At 39.1% G+C, this 22,197-nt stretch overlaps 1 protein-coding gene across 1 annotated transcript; it reads left to right on the plus strand.

Annotated features, from left to right (window-relative positions):
• The first annotated feature begins 357 nt into the window (after positions 1 to 357).
• SLC35E1 (solute carrier family 35 member E1) lies at positions 358 to 10,009 on the plus strand. Its single transcript, XM_075207285.1, has 6 exons — positions 358 to 817; positions 4,310 to 4,380; positions 4,470 to 4,607; positions 5,350 to 5,475; positions 6,672 to 6,917; positions 7,578 to 10,009. Exons 1-6 carry the CDS (start codon positions 463 to 465, stop codon positions 7,803 to 7,805), a joined length of 1,164 nt encoding a protein of 387 aa, XP_075063386.1. The 5' UTR covers positions 358 to 462; the 3' UTR covers positions 7,806 to 10,009.
• Positions 10,010 to 22,197: the final 12,188 nt, after the last annotated feature.

Here is a 22,197-nt window from a genome sequence, read left to right on the forward strand (position 1 = left end):
GTGTTCTGCATCACCCAGAACGAAATGAGCATCTGCGAAGTGTATCTTGACCACTTAAGATGTTCCTAAGACAAACATAAATCATGATCACCTTTTTTTTTTTTTAAACACATGTATCGTGATTGTGCTATATTAATATGGATCACTACATATACTCTATATAATTTTTAATTAAACGTTCACCATCCAGTACTAAAGCTGATAGACATACACCCTCGCTGTAATCGTGTTCGTGAATTGTATTCTATATTGCCACCAAACTTAAATAATGAAGTGTATGTGTGTGTGGCGGAAATGACGATCTCGTTTAAATGGATCATCCCAGTGGAAGTGGCGTCATTGTGAAAAGGCTCTATCCCCACCCATTCTCTTGACGTCTTCAATTCCACGTCTTTCTTGTGTGTGTGTGTCCCGGGCCGGTGAGCGGCTTCCCCGAGGGGAAGGAGGAGGAGGGTCGGGGTCATGGCGGTGGTGTCAGGTGTAGGGGGCGGAGGACCAGTGCCAGTGCCCGGTGTACGAGAGGGCGCCCGGGTGGCTGTCCTCTGCATCCTCTGGTACTCGGTGAGCTCCGGCGGCAACGTGGTGAATAAGATCATCCTGAACAACTTCCCTTACCCGGTGACTGTGTCTCTCTTTCACATACTGGCCATCTGCTGCTTCCTGCCCCCGATGCTTCGTGCCTGGGGGGTCCCCCACACCCAGCTTCCCTCCAGGTACTACCGCTGGTACATCATCCCGCTGGCCTTTGGAAAGTACTTCGCCTCCGTGTCCGCACATTTCAGCATCTGGAAAGTGCCCGTGTCCTATGCACATACCGGTAAGTGTCCGACTGGGCAGGGGTAGGACGTGTGCCCGGGAGGTTGGGGGTCAGAAGTACGAAGATGCTGCAGTATGGTCGGATACGTGCAGGTGTCTATGTGTCTGCTGGCCTTGTGTCTGCTGCTCTGTAAATGCCATAGTCTGATTATTAGTGATCCTATGATGGTAAGCAATGAGATGGCATCAGTCAGGACATGAGATGGGAATTGGATCGATCTGAATAGGTACACATCGTGCGATGACATTGAATTATGTTGGGTAGGTCCATGATTGTGTGAGTGAGCTGTCAGGGGAGAAGTTACGGTAGTGTTCTGTAGTTTACTGTAAGAAGTAACAATTCTATGGCTGATTTGTTACTTTAGAATATTGTGTTGAGAAGATGGCTATTTTATAGTTTACTATTACTTGATTGTATTACTTGATTTCCTTGTCCTGGAAGTTTGCAATGTTTTGTCTTGTTTGGCCTTTACTACAAAGAGAGTTAGTTAACTAGCAAACATTAAAACTATCATAGGTGTGAGAGAAGAGAAAATTCTCAACTCATCATGGCCTTACAAAAAAAAAAAAAAAGCTCTTTAGTAATAACTGCTTTTTATTTGTAATGGGGGAAAGGTTGTGTACCTGATGGTTCCTGGTAAATGTCCACAAGATGTTTAATAGAAAGTTTCATTTTACATGGTGCAGACAACTGTGTCCTGCATTCCCCACACCATATGGTACACATTCACAAAATGTACATTTGAGACATGCTGAAACTGCAATTGAGAATGTGATGGGTTATCAAGAAGAGCTAAGTCAGCGGTAAGAGAAATGTTTTTATTCCGGGGTATTTTGGAATGACAACTGCTCTAAGTTTATTTCGACATTTGAAATGTTAATATATTTGAACGGACAGCACAGTATCACAAAGGGGTTGGAAAATATCAGACCTAAGAGAGAGGCTGAAGAATCAGAGGGATTTGAATAGAAAGGAGGGACCATCTTTCCAAAAAAATGGAAGAGTTGGGTAACCTGCAAAATGGGTAGTAGGTTGGTAGTTGTAGTTTATTTTCAGTGCCAGCTATTTCAGAATTGCTTCTTTTAGGTGCCACAATGATTTCTACAGCCAAGATGACTGTGACAGACAGGAGAGGAATAGAGATAAACATATAAGAACACATGTTACTCAAAGATATTGTTTCCTGCATCCTGTCTTTTGATGCTGGTTTGTATTACATAACACAACTTTTCACAATTCTATTCCCATTACTACTCTTCCCTAACACCTGAAATTGTCTCTTCTGCTCCGTCTGATGACTCTATTATCCCAAAATGGAGCTTGAAGCTCACACTTACAGATGTGATTAGTTCATAGAGCTGTCACTAGTTCCTTTAAATATGAGTTTATGGCAACAGAAGTTATATTCTAGCAATAGGATTGGTCTGGAATATATGGTTCAGGGAACACTACTGCACAGTAAGATCTACTTTTAGACACTTCGTTGATGGATTAGGACAGAATTTTTAACCTGTCTGTTGTTATGCGAAATTTTGCTAATCACATCAACAGCCTGTTTTTGGCAATATGGCCACTTTAAAATAATGCATTGTGTCTGACTTTTCAAGCACCTGGTAAGTGGGAAAAGTTTCTGATTGATAGGCTGGAATCATTACACGTCTCAATAGTCATTTCAATGTGCCTGCTTAGGTTTCTTACGTTTTTTTATTGAATCCCTGGGTTTGTCTAATCCAGTGTTGGCTAACCTGTGACACTCCAGGTGTTGTGAAACTACAAGTCCCAGCATACCCTTCCAGCAAAAAGCTGTTATATATTGGCAAAGCATGCTGGGACTTGTAGATTCACAACACCTGGAGTGTCACAGGTTAGCCAACACTGGTCTAATCCTAACTCTATTGATTACATAGGGCAAGCTTTTTTTTTTTTTTTTTGGGGGGTAGCATTTACTACTTAATATACAACTACTTAATATTATGTTATTATGTTTTGGGCCTTATCAGGCCCTTTTCCAGGGAAGATAGACCTTTTCACACTGGGGTACAGGAAATGAAAGGTTCCTGTGCTAATTATTTTAAAGATGTGGCATCATAATCGTGTAAAAGTTAATTTGTCATTTACTTTAATAAATACCCATTGATTGTGTTTGTATGTTGTCACCGTGTTTATGTGGGTTTCCTCCACATTATATGATTGTCTTGCCCAGAGTCCCAGTATATTTTGATAGCATGACTGTTATCCTTTCGTTATAAACTAAGAGTAGATAATGTAAAGCCCTGCAGTGCAAGAAATGGTTCTAAAACTGTTTTTCTTTTCTGCAGCTTCTTGTGTTTAGCTAGTTTAAATACCTGTGCTGCAGATAATAGTGCTTAGAAATGAAAACTGATGAAATATTTTTAGATTGCGAACTTTTAGGGTTCCTACATATGGATATTAATATTACCCATTAAGCAGGACTTCATAAAGCCTGGTAAGTGCTCTTAAACTGATGGTCCATAAAATAATGTAAGCAAATGGACTCATACACACTCTGGGCTAGATTTACTAAGCTGCGGGTTTGAAAAAGTGGGGATGTTGCCTATAGCAACCAATCAGATTCTAGCTTTCATTTATTTAGTACCTTCTACAAAATGATAGCTAGAATCTGATTGGTTGCTATAGGCAACATCCCCACTTTTTCAAACCCGCAGCTTAGTAAATCTAGACCTCTGTCTGCTTTGCCCTGCATCAGTTTGTGTTCATAAGTGAGAAGGCTTGGTACAATATTATTGTATTCTAAGGGAAATATCATTTAGTATGTGGTATACAATGCTGAACATGCTCTAAATGCTGTTCAAAGAGGGCAAACTGCAAGAGCCTATGCTTTTAAGAGGCATTTTTTTTCCCATTGGAGGCTTTAGTTGTAAACAACAACTGAAATAATTCCATTTATTTCTCTCCACATACAAATTATGCCACAGACATACATGAGCTGAATCTTGTTTGCATAGGCAGGCTTTAATTTAGAGAAGTATAATGAATGCCATTCAAGTAACTGGATATTTCTATGAAGTTTATAGGGACTTTGTCTTGTTAGAGAAATTATTTACTTTTGGTTGCAATTGAATGAGAACATTCAAGCTTCTATTTTGTCTGTAGAAAATAAGTAGATGCTGATTTATTTATATTTTTTTTACTTCTTTATTATTATTTTTTTATAATTCTCTTTTGTATCAGATTTTTTTTTTTGGGCAGTATTCATAAAAATAATTGGGCAGTTTGTGAAGGAGTTTTTTGTGTGTGTGATCATGTGGCTGAGCCATGGCGGGTAAGGTGGAGCAAGTTAATGGTGTACAATCTTCTGGCCTGATAACTTAAAACCATTACTGAAAATGAAATAAATCTTAAAACATAATTGTGCAAAAATTATCCACAAATATAGAACATATTTGGTATATTCAATTTGAGATTGGTGGCCCAATCATAATTGTATTCCCCACCGCTTTTATATTCCAGTGAAAGCCACCATGCCAATATGGGTTGTGCTATTGTCAAGGATAATAATGAAGGAAAAGCAGACCACCAAGGTGAGTATACACGAGAGCACACATAAATCAACATATTGGGCATTATCTGATGTGTCCCTTGATACAACCTGTATTCCTTCTTCATTTAGGTGTACGTATCCCTAATTCCAATTATAGGAGGGGTCCTGCTGGCCACAGTAACAGAGATCTCCTTTGACATGTGGGGTCTGATCAGTGCTTTGGCTGCCACCCTCTGCTTTTCTCTGCAAAACATCTTCTCCAAGAAGGTCAGTATTGAATAAACGCATTATCCGTTCTTTATATTGAACATGCAGATTCCTCAGTGATGTACAGTAAGAGAAGTTTATTCTGACACATGCCATTATGGTCTGAAGCAAATTAACCTACTAGTATGACTTTGGGAGGAAACACACACAAATCTGGGGCGAACATACAATCTGCACACAGATGGCATCCTGGTCTGAGTCAACCACTGAGTCGCCTTACTGCCCCATTATAAGATGACTGTAGAAATTGGAGAAATACATAAGCATCTGTAGAATAGCACTTTTTCCCAAAACAATTTGCATGCTGTTTGGCACCGATGTATTGCTGTATATGGGTGATATTTAACTTTGCTCTGCAGTTCTCAATTATATTGCTGTAGGTAAGCAGAAATGTAAGGTTCTCTGTGCATTTTAGTTTCTCACCATGTCTTACTGAAATAATCTCTTTAATTCCTATTCAAAAATCTACTGTTACACACGTAGGGAGCATATTCGATCAGGTCCGGTGATTGCAATAACGCGTGGCTGCACATGTAAGGTGACAATACAATACTGCAACATTGCGGATTTCCCTTTGCAACCCTATGGGGTGCGCACGGAAACCCATGACGTTGCGGTAACGCGTTGTCAGTGGGAGCACGTATCCGCGATCTTTAGACCTAATTGAATATGCCCCATAATTTGACATAATTTCCTTTTATAGCGTTATCTTTATTAATATAACGGATGTCAAACTTTACAGGTTTTAAGGGACTCTCGTATACATCATCTGCGGTTACTCAACCTTCTTGGCTGCCATGCTGTTTTTTTCATGATACCCACATGGGTGCTACTAGACCTATCATCCTTTTTAGTGGAGAGTGACCTGGTAAGTTACATTTATGTAGTGTTGGTATATATAGCTATAGATATATAGTAGGACTGGGAACTATTTGGAGCAGCTGGGAATCAGCCGCTGGCCCTGAATTTAGAAATGCACAGTGCATAATAGGTGTCCAGCCTTTTTCCAATTAGTGAAAGTTACTATTCCTATAAATGAGCAGACACAGTCTGACTGCAGATGTAGATGATTTCCTCCCAGTCCAGCTTAGGTCACAGTTAGCATGGTCAGACAATTACTGTACATGCTAAAAGGCTGCACTTGGTCAGCTTCTACATTCCACCTCTCCCAATTGATATATGAATGATCATGATCACATGTTGATTGGGATGGATGGACAGTTGTTTATGGGCTCATACACAGTGATCTGTGGGCAAATTAGGTCTATGAATAGACCTCTTTAGAGCACTTGCTGAAGCTGCTAAATTACTGTGTTCAAACTAGACCTAACATTTATTACCCTTTAATATGATTGACAGGAGGACTTTAGGGAAAAAGATTGGTGTTATGCAGCAGAAAGTGGGATGCAGGGTCACATGCTGTAATCATTTATAGTTGCTTAATCACTTCACTGGCTTAATAAAAAAAAAAACACCCATCACTTTTTACTTCATCTTCATTGTAGATGTGTAACATCATATAAGGCACATTTTAGAGCTAAAAAAAAGCACATCCTCTCTGTGTAATGGAAATATTTAAATGACAAATAGAATAGTAGGATTCAGTGTAACTTAGATCTACGTTTCATCATATCTTTTACAAGGCAAAGATTATGTGAGTGAGATTAACGGATACAACTGCAATTTACAGTGCACATTTCCAATCATTGGTCATTTTCCATTGCAAGCAATAGGCAGCTGTATTGTAGTTGTTAGTGCTGTTTATAGGCTAGGTACTTTATTCACTTGGACTGTGAAGAGAAAAAGAACTTAAAATGAGAGCTGTCTGTTTTACAACACTCTTTGGAGCACAAAATATGTCCAACTTAATTTAAAAAAAAATATGATATGTATGTTACAGGCCCAATACCCTATATTTGAAATTGTAAAACAATGGTAACGTGTCCCTTTAGCACAGGATAAAAGATTTTCCACCTTGTTTTCTTCTCCTGTTTCTTGTCTCTACTTGTTTTCATGTATGTAATTTTTCCAGCACTTACCTCTGCTTGTTGTCATCCTATCCAGACTTCTGTATCCCAGTGGTCATGGACACTTCTCCTCCTAGTGATCAGCGGAACATGCAACTTTGCTCAGAACCTCATTGCCTTCAGCATCTTGAATCTTATAAGCCCTCTCAGTTATTCTGTAGCAAATGCCACCAAAAGGATCATGGTCATTACAGTGTCTCTCATTATGCTTCGTAATCCTGTGACCGGCACCAATGTTCTGGGAATGATGACTGCAATTCTTGGGGTCTTTCTGTATAATAAGGTGAGTGCTGCTTTCACATACCAGTCAAGATCTTGTGGAAAAGTCGGGAGTAAAACCTTCAACATTTTCAAGAACTATCACTCGTTTAAAAAAACTTTCTGAGGTCCAATATGATAGATTTCTATTTAAAGGTGTTGCAATCTGGGGACACTAACATTAGCGTGACTTGATCTGTCCAGCCCTGGACAAATCAAGTCAGCCCTGCTCAGGTATTTTCAGATAATTTTTTCATGCTGCATTCCTTATGGAACAAGATGTCGGGAAAGACACCCAGGAAATACAGCAGGCACAGGGATGATTGATCCAGGTGATAGTGCAGTTCTGCTGTTCACATAAGCTGTGGTGTAAAACACCATACTAAAATTCTGGAATCTTTCATTCACCTATGTTTTGGTGTGAGATGCAGTTAGCAGTGCTGCACCACGTTCAGAAAAGAGTCCCACAAGAAAAAAATGGTGACGTAGGATGGAGGGGAACAGTAAGTTTAGTAGGAGGCTGTATTTCTAAACTAATATTTAGCATTTTCTTCCCATTAATACTCTGCAGCTGGAATAAAACACGACTTGCTTTTCCTAATCTACTTTCCTCTCCACAGTGGAGTTGGTGACTTAACAAGCCCCGTTGATCATGGGTTGACATAATTATTGTATATATTTGCAGGCCAAGTATGATTCTAACAAAGAAGCAAAGAAGCAGTTACTCCCTCTTGCATCAGGAGAAATCCAGGGATTGGACCACCACCGTGAGCTTCCTGAAAAGCTACAGAATGGCATTTCTTCCTTCACTCCTGGAAGGGACTACCAGTATGGTCGAACCAACGTACTGACGGATCATTTTCAGTATAGTCGACAGAGTCACCCCAATGCACACAACAGATATGATGTCTGAAGCATCCATATCCATATATTTCTACCTATTGAGCATTCCCACCTCCCCCTTCCTGCTTCACATCACTCAGTCCAAAAAAAGAAAAAGGCAAAATCTCTCATAACCTCCGATTTGCCTCCCCCTCCGATCATTGGTTGATGTGAAGTATATGGTGTTGCTTGTGATGTAGAAGACTTACAAGAAGAAAATCTATGGGTCATGATCAAGTCTTTGTCTTCAGACTGGTTCCCACGTGTTCCTGTAAGATAATGTTGGACTGCAGATTCTAATCGTCTCCTGCCCTCCTAAGGAGAGAGGGAGAGAGATTACTCCTTTTCCTGGTCATCATGTAGCAGCTTTTTTTTTTTCTTTTTTTTTGCACATCAAATGTCCAAACAAATTAAAAGCCAGATAGTGGCTCATTTTTGTATTTTAAAAATGTACACAAAGTGGTCATGAGTATCCCAACATATTTCTGCCTGAACCCAGGTGTTTAGACTGATGAGTTTCAATTAGTGTTCAATGTGTAGTGTTAAGTCTTCTGTGGCAATGTACCGTTAACTGCAAAAAGGTGCTGTGACAAATAGCAACCAATTTGATTCTAATTACCGTTATCCTAGAACATCTGACTGATACTGGTTACGACTTTTTGCATTTTGCAGTTACATGTTTACCCATACTATTTTGCACATAGAAACGAGCACAATTGTCTCCTGAAAGAAAAGACCTTGGCGCTTAAATAATACAGTGGTGTGACCTGTCAAATGTAAGCTCTGATTGGTCTAGGGCAAGATAAACTGTGAAAGAAAATGTCTGATTGCAGGGTGGTACAGAATAATTGTGCTGTTGACATGTAATGAAATAAGCTACATGTGGTGTTGTATGGACACTGAACACTCTAGATCAGGCCTGTCCAACCTGCGGCCCTCCAGATGTTGTGAAACTACAAGTCCCAGCATGCCCTTCCAGCTATCAACAGGTTGTCTACTGGCAAAGCATGCTGGGACTTGTAGTTTCACAACACCTGGACGGCCGCAGGTTGGACAGGCCTGCTCTAGATGTCTTCAAAATATTCTATAAAACTCAGATGAGATTTATTTTTATTTCTTTAAACAGAGGCAAATGGATACTAAAGAACCTTTAGTTTTAATGTTTGTGCAAAGAAAGCCTGCTTTTAAGCTTGGGCACAATTTTTTAGACTGTATTGAATGTAAATATTTAAACAGACTAGGGAATATTTATTAAAACTGTTACACATGACTGTAAAGAAAACATGGCAACCAATCAGACGTTTGCTTTCATTTTCTAAACTGCCCTAGAAAAATGAAAGGATAAATTCAAGCTGAATAAATAGGTATCTAACGTGGTTATGCATTTTTCTGGTTTAACAAAGTGCGCAAATATCGATTAGTGATTTTTAGATATAGTGGAATTTTCTCTTGATGAACGCCATTTTTGCCTGTATTAACTGCTCACGAATCTCCAAAAGTAAAGGCTTGCTTTTAGTGTTGTCTCCCCCTATGCCGGTTCGGTGAGGGACTTGGTTTTTTCATTAATTTCATTATGTGCAGCAGTACAATATGTCCATATCTCTCTGCTTGAGCACAGATGAGCCAGGAAGACTGTTTCATCTATGTGAGCTTATACTTATGAGCTGCCTCGGTGGATAGGCTTTACAAATAATGTTTAACGCCTGTTTAAATGAGCTTTAGTCTCCATATTGTATATGTGTAGTGTAAGTGGAAATCAGCCAAAGTAAGGATGGCTACTTATTTATGCTGCTACATAAAAGATGCTTGTTTGAGATGACTCTCATGTAAGTAGATTTTGCCTTCAGTGACTGTTGTGCATATCATGGAACTCTGTCACAACTAGTCATAAGACGCAGTGTGGCCAGTACTTTCTTTATGAACAAACTGACAGAATCGGGTGACCCCTCCAGGTGCTTCTTGCCTCTTACAACCCTTCCCGCCCATTTAAGTTTGGGGTCCTATTGCAAAACAGTCTTTTCCAACCATGTCTCTCGACTGTGTTGGCAGGAGAGAAACATCCTCCCTTTCATGTGCCAGCATCATATGGACAAGTTGTTTCCTTTCAAAGTTTTCCATGTACCAAAAACTGGAGAATACAATCTTTGGTTTGCATTTCAGTAACAGTGGGTATCCCAAGGAAGTGATCCCCACAAACCGCTGCTGCTAATCAGGGAAAAGGAAACTTTTTTTTTTTTAAAGAACAAAGACCTGATATTGATATCCCTTGTTAAGGGTCAGAGCTACCATATTCTGCTTAAAAGGGATTTTATCATTGGAATAGCCTTTAAAATGTCCCACCCGTGTTGTTTTTAGCGATCAATAACATAATTGTGTGCGTTGTAGTGTGAGAGATGTGTACAGAGGAGTAGAATGTTGTATGGCAGGGTGAATGGATGGTATACCTAGTCCAAGTTCTAGGACAGTGCTGTCCAAGTAGTGTCATCCATGTAGTTAAGCAGCTGCTATTGCAGGTTTAGAGAAACTGAATAATTACTTGCTTAAAAAAAATAAAACTAGTGTGTAGCTAGTATGAATTCCGTTATGAAATCGTATTGTAATAAGGGTCAATTTGAGGTAATCTAAAGGATACATTTGTGAATTTGCTTGAGTAATACTGAAAAGGTTACTTATGTTTTTGGTGGTATAAGATCTAAGACTAAGAAAATAGTAAAAATAATTCCCTTACACTACATGGAAGAATGAACAAAGTTTTTATTGTGTTTTTGTGTGGATCGTGAGTAATGTTGGGATACTACATACAGTTATTGTATGCAGAGATGCATGAAGTGAATATCCACTGAAATTATTAACGTTATTAATATTTAAGTCTTGTAAAAAGAGAAACGAATACTGTACCCCTTTATTTTTAATCTTGTATTGCATTTTATTAAGCTATGTCCTATTTGCTTAGTCATAGCACCAGGAACCCTGGAAAGTAGCAATTACAAAATTATAGTGCTGAATTTAGTTGCCAAAGTCAGCAAGGAAGAATAGTTAGTGCAGGCTGCCAAAATCTGTAAAATACACAATGTTAGACTGTATTGTAATTGTTTTTTGGATGTGGTTTGCTAACCTTTTTTTAGGCGCTGTACACTGGTATTTACAAAGCATATTTGAGTGCATGTATAAAAGCATAGACTGCATTCCACTTTCTCATGTGACAAAATAGAAAGTTATCGTGGCAAAGCAGAACACAACGAAAAGCATTAACATTTCTTAACCACTTCTCATTGCTTTTACAATGCACTCCCATTGAGATGAATGTACGTTTTCAACTACGAGGCACCTCGGATGTACTGAAATGGAGCAAGAAGCATTCAAAAGAACACTCCAGTGTATCACAAGACAAACGCATATAAATATGTACAGTCCCATTTGGTACAATGACTTTTCTGTATTTTCACAAACTTATATGCATCTTGCGTTTAAAAATGCATCTTAAAAACAGAATTTTAACACTGATGTTTACGTAGCCTTAATACTAAAAGTGTCGGAAGAAAAATAAAAAGACCTAAATTCCATTTAAAGGTTTTTGATTAGCTGCCCCAGATAACTTCTTATAATAAAAGCTGTAAGTAGTAGTAATAGCAGCAATTAATTGCATGTGCAGGTTGCCTCTGTAAAACTTGAAATCGGTTTTGTTTTTTTGGGGTTTTTTTTTTACATATTTTTTACAAAATTGCTTTTTTTGCAGCTAGAATGTGGTTTACCACATAGGAAACAGTTTTATAGATATGTCACTTGTGGCTACAAATAAGTTCTAGCAACAATATATAGTAATGATCTTATCTAATTGTAAGTGATCCACTCCAATGCTGCAATAAGGTACATTTCATCTCATTCATGTGCTATAGAAAGTCAGGCTTTGGTTTTCTTTTATAAAGCAATAAAACGTATGCATGAGATTATATCTCTTACTAAGCATATGTCCTCACACCACCTATACCAGTGTTGGCTAACCTGTGACACTCCAGGTGTTTGTGAAACTATAAGTCCCAGCATTCTTTACCAATATATAGCAGCTTATTGCTGGAAGGGTATGCTGGGACTTGTAGTTTCACAACACCTGGAGTATAACATGTTAGCCAACACTGACCTATACCATAAGAATGCTCTTAACTTTTTCTATTAACTTTGAAAAATGTACTTGGCCCTATAGGGTTTTGTTGTTGTTTTTTTTCCCCAAATTAACTGTTTGACTGTAGAGGAAACCACTGTCCTATGCAGTGAACTTTGGTGTATGGTTGTAGAGTGTTTGGTAGTTCTGTCCGTAAAATAACACTAAATTATAGAAAACAGAGTTCTGCACAAGAAACATTTATTAATAATTACACTGAATTAAAAAAAAAACCTCCCATATAGTACTTGTATAAAGACAGTTAAAAAGCCATCTTGAAGGTTCAGAGGTTTTATTATTTTTTTTTCTATTTGTTTATTTTTTCTCCCATAGCAATTAATGGGGTATGTAAATTTATTTTAAATTTGTTCTGGTTCTATGACCGTGATATATTCGGCTTTCAGACCTGAAGATTGTATGTGTGTGTGTGTGCATGCTACACTTGGGCCCATCATTTCTTAAAGCTCCCCCAAGCCTTACCCCGACTAAGTAAAACACTGGCTTTATATGTCGAATGATCCTATTTATTGGCAGATTATGTATATAAAAGTATATAAAATAAGCGCTACCTTGTATGTACATATGATCAATAAATGTGTCCTATACAAAAAAAAAAGCTTTTTAGTGAACATTTGATGTGTTTGCAATGCAATTTCAATCCCTAACTGTATAAAGAAATATTTTTATTTTTTTTGTCATTGATTTTTGGATAAAGGGGACTGAATTCTTTTAATTATTTTTTTTTTTTTGGTACTGTGAATTGTATCTTTATTTGCCTGTGTTTTATGGTTTGTGTCATAACAAAGAAAAATAAGAATAAAAAAGTTGCTTATTTAATACTTGATTTTTCTCTACAATCTGTCTGTTTTCAGGTAGCATGAATGTTTTGTCCCCTCCCCTCGCCAATCAGGGTAAACCTGTATTACAAACAGATTTACATTCCAGCATAGTTTTCTGCAGTATAATTTGGAGTGTATACCTATTACATGTAAAAAAAAAAAAAAAAAAAAGTCCTAGCAGTAATCTTCAATACTAACAATTTTGTAGTGTGACCCTTCTATTTGTACTTGTGCACACACAAAATGTTCAGTCAGCCAGGATTATGGGACGAGACAAAATTGCAATAGTGATTACAATAACCATGCCACCATCCCTCAGTAAAGGAAGCAATCAAGACATTACAGTTTCCCCCTCCCCCAGCCCATCATTGGGGTGCGGAGAGACCAGAGGAATTGGACAAGCCTGCCCCATCATCCTGTATAAGAATTGGAGGGTCTTGAAGGAATACTCTGGTTTCAAACCACAGCGTCTGATGAAAGCATTCATACAGCTATATTCGCAACTGGGTGGGTAGGATATTAATATAGCTTTCCCAAGTTTCAAAAAATTTACAAGTTAAAGTACCCTTCTGGAGAGAAGAATCCAGCCAGTCCATTCTTAGGAGAAAGTACATCTTTTCCTTAAACAAATCGAGTGTTGGAGAGGAGGTCTGGATCCACATATGGAGGACCGATTTCCTAACAGCTGCAGATATTGCCATAAGCAGCCTTCTTCCCCTTGCGAAGGTCCACGTACCAGAAGGCAAAATACCCAATACTGCCCAATCAGGAGTGAGTGGCAGATAATTAACTAATTCCGCAGTTGCGAACCTCCATACCCGGGTCCAGAAAGCCCTGATCATAGGACATGACCATAAACAATAGTATGGATCGGTCACCACATTTAGGGCACCTAGAATCAGCTGAAAGACCAATAATATTTTGGCGATGTGGTGAGAGAGAGCCTCTGTAGAATATGTTGAGGAACATCTCTGCATATATAGAGGCTGGAAAAAGTTTTATCGAAGTGGCCAGTTCTTTTAATAACATTTGTTCTGTTAGTCGAGGGAAATGGCGCAACCATCCACTCAGGCCTGAATTTATTTTAGTGTGATCTATTTATAGTTCTTAAAAAAAGCATAGTTAGATGAAATTGCTCCTCTCTTGGAGGAAGCAGTTAATAATAAAGTATCGAGGGTTATCCCAATCCACTGCTGTGAAGAGCGAAATCACCACTCGGACATAGTGCTGGACCTGAATGAAAGAAAGTCCTCGGACCGAAAAATGGAAACCGCTCCAGTGCCTCCACATGGCGGAGTGGCTTTCTCCCAGTCCTGTTCAACAATTGTCCAACTGTCCGCAGTCCCTCCTTCTTCCACACCGTGAAGGGGCGAGCCGCCATGCCATCTTGAAATGCGGGGTTTTTAACAAACGGTAGATGTATGGATTTATAGGGATTAAGGTGACGTTTGTGTCTTAGTATATGCCAAATCCTTCTGACTGAAAGTACGAGAGGGTTTTCTAAAGTATGGGGAGGCAATTCCTGATCATGTAAATGAAGAAAGGCCTTTAGATGGATATCTGGAAGAACTTGTTTTTCTACTGCTAAATTGGTATAGATGCTCTGATCCATTAACCAATCTTTGAGAACGCAGATGAGCTGCATGACTATACTGAACTATGTCTGGGAAATTTATGCCCCCATTTGTCATGGGTTGTTGAAGTTTGACAAGGCTAATCCTGGGGCGCTTCTTTTTCCAAATAAATCTACGGAAGAGATAGTTAATTTGTTGTGCATCTTTTTGTGTTAGAAGTAGTAATGTTTGCAAAGGGTATAATAATCGTGGGAACGATATCATCTTCAGGAGGTTTGCCCTGCCCAAGTATGATACATTGAGTTGCTCCCAACCCTCCAGCTCCCTTTTCATATCAGTTATAACTTTGCTAATGTTGAGATTATAGAGAGTGGCCATGTTCTTCAGAAGCCGGACCTCCAAATATGATATTGACCTATTTTCCCACTGCAACCCAAGGGGCCGAGCCCACTGAGGCTCTGCCAGACCTCTCCCCAAATAGATAGCTGTTAATTTTTAATGTTTACTTTGAATCCTGATATTGATCCTTTTTCCATAATTTTCTCCATCAACGGACACAGACATGACTCTGGGTTTGAGATATGAAGTAGAATATCATCGGCAAATGCTGTAATTTTTGTGCACTGTGTGCCAACTGAAATGCCCTTCAACTGGGGCCAATGCTGAATCAATCTCGGCATTGGATCTAACGACAGATTGAACAGCAGTGGAAACATCGGGCATCCCTGTCGACTGGACACATTTTAAGAATCATTAAGCCGTTATGAATATATGGTAGATGAAAAAAGTCCGATGGAAATCCGTATAAGCGTTTCAGGGATCGTGTTGGCATGTGAACTCACTTCTAAGAATTACTATATTTGCCTGTGGCAGAGTATAGGAAATCTCCAATGGAATTATAATGGAGAAAAGAAGATTATCAGCATTTCTCTAGTTCCCTACTGTTTAAAAAAAAAAAAAAAAGTCTTGCATTAGATGGTTCTGCTTCTCCCAGTCTGTCAGAAACTTTACTGTTCAAGGTTCAGGAGAGAGATACTAAAATAAGTATTGGGGTTTACCTGAGATGAACTTGATTAATTTGTTCCGGCTAGGCCTGCACTTGTGAAAAGGCTGGAATATTAATGCTTTATTCTGGGTTGAAAATTGCATGGAATGGAAGTTTACGTTGTTAACAATTATGCCAGTCACGTGAAGTGGATATATATTTATACAGTGTTCAACAAACTTCTACCTGCTTCTCAGTTACATTTACCCTTCTACAAAAACATATCATTCAGGAAGTTATAACTTGGATTTTCTAGTATACTACTGATCCTGATATGTATTTAAAGTTCTATGGGACAAGGAAGTAGATGAGTTGCATTGCCAACACTACATCAATTTAATGATGGTTACATTACTTGGATGCATGGGTCATGTCGTTGACTATCTATATTCTTGTTCGGCCCATCATGGCTTTGCCACATTTTATATTCTCCTTCTTTTCACATTGTCCCTAGATGTCCCAGACCACATACCAGGATCAATTGCTATCCAATCCCTCATGATGAGTTGTAAGTTAAATCTCTTCTGCTTTGGGGAGAATGATGTACTCTCTGCAGCAGTGCATAATTGGGTTCTCTGGAAATTCCCCTATGCTTCTATTGATATATGCTGGCCATATAGGAGCTGATTTTGCTGCTTGATGCTCTTTTTCCAACTTGGTCACTCACATGGTTGGCCAAGTTGTGCAGATCCACCAACTTGATCCAGGCCCAATGGTATATGACCCTGCACATAGGCCATGATTGGATTTATGTGCATGCTTGAAAATTATTTCATCACACTTGTTTTAGGGCCACACCCAGCATATGGCTTGTGTTGTTGTGTACATTTTTAACAGTGTATGCTAGAGCTATTTCATACTTGATCAATGATAGGTATGCTAAGCAAGCAGACTGTTCAATGGAAGGAACTGTTACAGCACTCAAAGCTGCATGTCTGGCAGTCTCTAAACTAATAAACCAGTTTTTGAGCAAAAGCAGAAGTCTTGAGTGTTACATTACATGAACAGCCTAAATGTAACATGTTCTGTGCAAATTAAATATTTATGAACATGGTGTTAGATGAGGGAGGTTGGTACGTCTCTAAAGGAAGCTGCACACCATTCCATTACTTCTTTTTCTCTGGCACAGCAGAAGGTATCAGAATTATTGATCCTGTAACCCCTTCATGGAGTAGATCTGGGGATATATTTACTAAACTGCGGGTTTGAAAAAGTGGAGGTGTTGCCTATAGCAACCAATCAGATTCTAGCTGTCATTTTGTAGAATGTACTAAAAAAATGACAGCTACAATCTAAATGGTTGCTGTAGGTAACATTTCCACTTTTTCAAATCCACAGTCTAGTAAATATACACACTGGTGTTTTGTATGGTTTCAATGAAATCTTTTCAATGGTTTCCTTCCATATCCCAGAGTTTATGCATGGGTAACAGGTTTCCATGAAAGATTTTCTCCCAATTCATCATTGACAGGTGTTTTTATAGATACATGTGATCGACCCTTACAATCTGGACCTTATTTGGCAATATGAGTGATCAAGTATGTTTTGGCCATAAAACTGCATACTTAAAGATAATGAGAGAGGAGCACCAACCTTTGCTGAAGCTCAGGGAAAGAGCATATAAGTATATAATTATTTCTTTAATGCTAAAGATTTCTTGGATCCATAATTGCCTCAATAATATTGGAATAAGAACTGCAGCAATGGTTGCCTAAAAAAAAAAGTAAAGCACTGGGATTAAAGAAATGCCCACATTTTTGCAGCATCTTAACCATATAAAATATTGAAAGTTTAGGACTGACTAGAGATTCTGTCCAAATGGAATTATTACTTCACAGCAGCATGTTTAAGTGGGTTGGTTGGGTCTTGTACATCCAATCTGCCTAAAATAAGCAGTATATTAATATGGAATTATTACCGCTGTTCATTTTATTTCCTGGAAAGACTCCATGGCAGCCATTAAGTACTTTGCCAGCTGAATAGATGCAACACAAACAAACACCCCTGAATGGTATATAAAGTAATACTTCTTTCTATCTCTCAGCTGAGTAAGGCAAGTGTGTGTATGCTAGTGTAGAGTGTTTTGTTATTTATTACAGATGGGGCTTACCTGTTCCTGACAAGCCCGATGGTTCCTGCTACCCACCTCCAGGAGTGCATTCAGGGACAGAGTTGGCTCCCTGGGAATGCTACTCTTGCTATTTCAAAGCAGCAAACGTGGGGATAGAGATTCAGCTCTCCCTATTTTTTTTCTTTACTACAAACAACTGCACTACATTGGTTGATGATAATACTAAAGCGTTAGCCTGGCCACTATGAAAGAGAACTATAAAAAAAAAAAGTAGACTGAGGAGTGAGACCAGTGAGCCCTGGGGTTGAATCCCAAAACCATTATGGTGAAATTCAGCACTGTGATTTTTTTTTTAAAAAAAGTCCACCAGCTTCTATATGATGTCACGCTGTGTGCTTATTGGCAGAGAAGCCATGTAAACGCTCAGGAGATTCTTTATTGCCAACTATTCTCCCAAGACTTTTTACATTATGCAGCCTGACACACCCCTAAAAAGCTCCCACACCAATTAAGCCCTTTTTAGGGGTGCAATTTTAGAACATTTAGATTAGTTAGTAACCTTTTCCTTTTCAGTACTCATTCAGAGCCAGCTGAAGGGGAGAAAGAGACAAACAAATCTCATTGTGTGTGCAGTGTGGTAAAACTTTTAATGAGGATTATGATGTGACTTTAGCTGGGTACACACTACACAGTTTTCATCCAATAATCGGCTAAAATCAGCCGACATACGACCGCTCGTTCAAAAGTCGGGTCAGTGTGTGCAGTGACACGATGGTCGAAAGTCTGCCCAAATGGACGATTGTCGCCTCATTTCGTTGGTCGTACCGTTTAATATTTTCGTTCCAATCTCGTTTCCGCTGTGTAGTGTGTATAAACTTCCGACCGATCCACAACAGTGAGTATGAAATTACAGTCATTGCTCACGACAACATGGCTGTAAAAAGTCGCTAAAGGGACGTTCGCTCTTCCCTTTATCGTCCTAAACAAGGCTAGTGTGTATGCAGTCCATGGACCGAGCGATCGGACCATCGATCACATGTAAAATCGCTCTGCATAAAAAGTTGGTTGAAATTAGTGTGTACCCAGCTTTTGTGTGTGAATGGTATTCCTCAACACAAGGAAAGCCTCATGAACTTATAAGACTTTATTTTATGGCTGATGACGGCTATTCAAGGTAAATTAGCTACTAAGGAAGATTTGTGTTATGTACAAGGGCATAAGAGACATAGATCACAAGTAAGGACATAGATGATGAGCAACCTGTGCCCGCGGGTGCAGATTGATTTCTGGGTTTTCTAATTTAGCTTGATTGGTCATGTATAGTTGAGAGACTGTGGAAGGAAATTTTGATACATTATGAACTGAAAGGCCTCACAGTGATATGATCTTAAACAAAAGATTACTTTCCTATATAACCTAAATGGTTTATGAGTTTAAATAATCTTCATATCAGACTGTACATAACTTAATTGAGAAATGGGAAATAACTGAGATACTGTTGTAAAAACATAACAAAATTGGTAAAATAATATTTTTTTACTGCTGCTAAACGACCAAGCCATGAGATTGCGTATGAAAACCCACTCTTTGTTAAAGAGAAATTAGAAAACACAAGCCATGATCAATTATGTTTTTGAATTCTAAACTTAAAATGAAAGCGATGTTTTGACTGATTAATAATACTGGTCAGAGAAATAGATGGGCAGTCTAAGTTCTGAATGGGGGAATATTAGAAAAGGAAGCCAACTGGGAGTCCACAGAATGATGCAGTGGGTTAAAATATCTCAAACTCTGGAACAATCAGAAAAGAGCTTTGGGGTAAATTTACTAATATTGTTTTCTGGCAGTTTAGAAACCGCAGCACATTGCTATAGATCTTGCCCTCCAAGCCATTGAATTTACTATATGGAGGCTGAAAAGTCAAGTTGCAGGGGTGTGTGGCGGCTTCAAAATCCCTAAATCGCATGTGGTTTAGGTGAACTGCCATTAGCAATGTTTAACAGGCCGTGCTACTCATCATCCAGCCTAGGCTAACGACGGATCCAGGGAAGGGGGGGGGGATGGACAGTAAATATTGAGAGAGGGGGTTGGAGAAAATGGGGGGAGAGGGGTGGAGTAAATTGGGGAAGAGGGGCATGTGTGAAGAAAGCCTGATAGGGCAGGGGTGCATATGAAAGAACAGCTAGTTGGCAGGGGGCCATGTAAGAAAAGCTGTTAGAATGGAGGTGGTATGTGTGACAAGAGCTGATGGTACCCATACCTGTACCGGGTGGCATGTGTAAGAATAGATGGTGGATAGCAGGGGACATGTCAATATGTAACAGGTGAGTGATGTCAAGTTTTGTGTTTTTTTTTTTGCTTTGCTCTGAAATCTAACATCTGGAGCCTCCCCTCTAGATATCCTGTGTTTGCTTCCGGCAGCAGTGAAGCCTGGACAGCATTCTGCGTCAGACATCAGTACATCTGGACTGCAGCCCTGCAGCCAGCCTGGAGGAGGTAAGAGTTACTATTTTTATTTTACAAATATCAAGTGTGTGAGAGGCTAGGAACTCGGAATTAGGGGGACAAGAGCTGTAGGCTCAAAATTTGTCTAGGGCGCAGAGAAAACCTTGCATCGGCCCTGGGTATGTATTAAGCAGTGCTTAAGTAATGTCATTGCTTCCTAGCACTGGCTGTAGCTGACAGGTCCACTTTAGACAATATAGAATGCAAACTAGAGGTTGATGCAAAATTAAAAGAATTTGGGGCAAGATCATTTTAAAAATCCTACTGATTAGTGATAAGGGCAGTATAGACCAATCTCAAGATTTAAAACGAATAAAACTGAACAGGATGGGGGCATATGGCACGGTTCACTGCAAGTTGACAGCTGATGTCTCACAGTGTTAGCCCTTACACACGGCATACGTTACATAAAAAAAAACTGATCCCGAGTCTCATGGATGGTCTATACAAGGGAGTATAAACAGTGCAAATGGCATCCTATATCACTAAACTTATGGCAGACTCTCAGTCATCTAGAAACAGACAGGTCGGAACCAGGAGTCAGCATAGGCACTCTGCCCACTCTGTGGCTACACAGCCCCATACGCAGCATGCTGCAATGCACTGTGTGTTCTGACATCTTTCTATCATGGCCAGCATTAACTTTATCAGCAATTTGTACTAAAGTAGCTTTTCTGTGGGAATGAACCAGATGGGCTAGCCTTCAAACCCCATGCGCATCAATGAGCCATGACCCTGTCGCCAGTTCAGTGGTTGTTCTTCTTTGGACCACTCCTGGTAGGTACTAACCACTGCATACTGGGAACACCCCACAAGACCTGCCGTTTTGCTCTGTTATCTAGCCATCACAATATGGCCCTTGTCGAAGTCCCTCAGATCCTTACTTTTGCCCATTTTTCCTGCTTCTAACACATCAACCAGGAACTGATGTTCACTTGCAGCCTAATATATCCAACCCCTTGACAGGTGCCATTGTAATGACATATTCAATGTTATTCACTTCACCTGTCAGTAGTTTTAATGTTGTGGTTAATTGGTGTATAGTGCAGAAATAGTGCTCTACAGTATTGAGGACAGTGACATACAATATTAAATCTGAATTACTGTTACTGAAATCTAATCTTATCAGTAAAAAGGGAAAAACAAATCAAGCTTCGTACATAAAAGCTGTCTAATGTCTCCTAGGTGTTTTCAGTCCACATTAAGAGAACAGGTCAAAGTGTTGCACTAAAGCTAGTAATAAATCACTGCTCAGCTCTGGCACTGTAAAGCACACAAGTTCAAGTGTAACCTGAAGAGCAACAGTGCTGATTTATTATAGTAATAGTACAACACTTTGATCTCCGCTTTCACTTTGAACTGTTAACGCCTAGTAAACTGAAATGTCAAACACCAGAACCTATGATAAAGCTCTAGAACTAGGCTAATTGCACTTTTCACCTCTAGCAGCCCATTTCTCATAGAATTCACCTGTACTCCTTTGCCCACAGGCATTATGTGTCTAGTTTTATACCTAGTACTGGCACAAAAGGATGTTGGAGACACGAGATGATAGAAACTTTCAGGAACAAGCAGAGGTAATGACTAGGTAAAACATATACTAACTGAAAAAGTGGAGATGTTGCCTATAGCAACCGATCAGATTCTAGCTGTCATTCTGTAGAATGTAGTAAATGAATGATAACTAGAATCTGATTGGTTGCTATAGTCAACATCTCCACTTTTTCAATCCCACAGTTTAGTAAATATACCCCTAGGAGCTGTGGAGACCTAAAGACACGTTTTTTGTTCCAAAAAGAAAGATGTAGTTATTTTGTTGTTATGCACTCCCTTTTGTTATCTCACTCTCCTCTTACACTGCTACCCCTTGACCCCTTCTCCTCTCCGCCTTCCTGTAAAAAAACCCAAAACCCTGGTTAGCAACCCACTGCGTCCAGCTGAGCTATTGCTCAGCTGTTATTTTTTGGCCTTATGCTAGCGACCCTTTGGAAATACTTATTTATGTGTCTGACAGTTTCCATTTTTATTTCTATATTTCCAATTGTATTGATATGCTTATGTATGTACTTAATGATTTTATGACATTTTCTCATATTTAAATCTCATTGTACAATTGATCAACCTTGTGTTAAATAAGTTTATACAAAAAAATACCTTACTGCATCACAAGAAATAACCACAGGTTTTTTTGTACAATAAACATATTAACTGGGTGGTTATGAGTGGTAGC

The sequence above is a fragment of the Mixophyes fleayi genome, chromosome 1 (genome assembly GCF_038048845.1).
Source record: "Mixophyes fleayi isolate aMixFle1 chromosome 1, aMixFle1.hap1, whole genome shotgun sequence".
In the NCBI taxonomy this organism is placed as follows: domain Eukaryota; kingdom Metazoa; phylum Chordata; class Amphibia; order Anura; family Limnodynastidae; genus Mixophyes; species Mixophyes fleayi.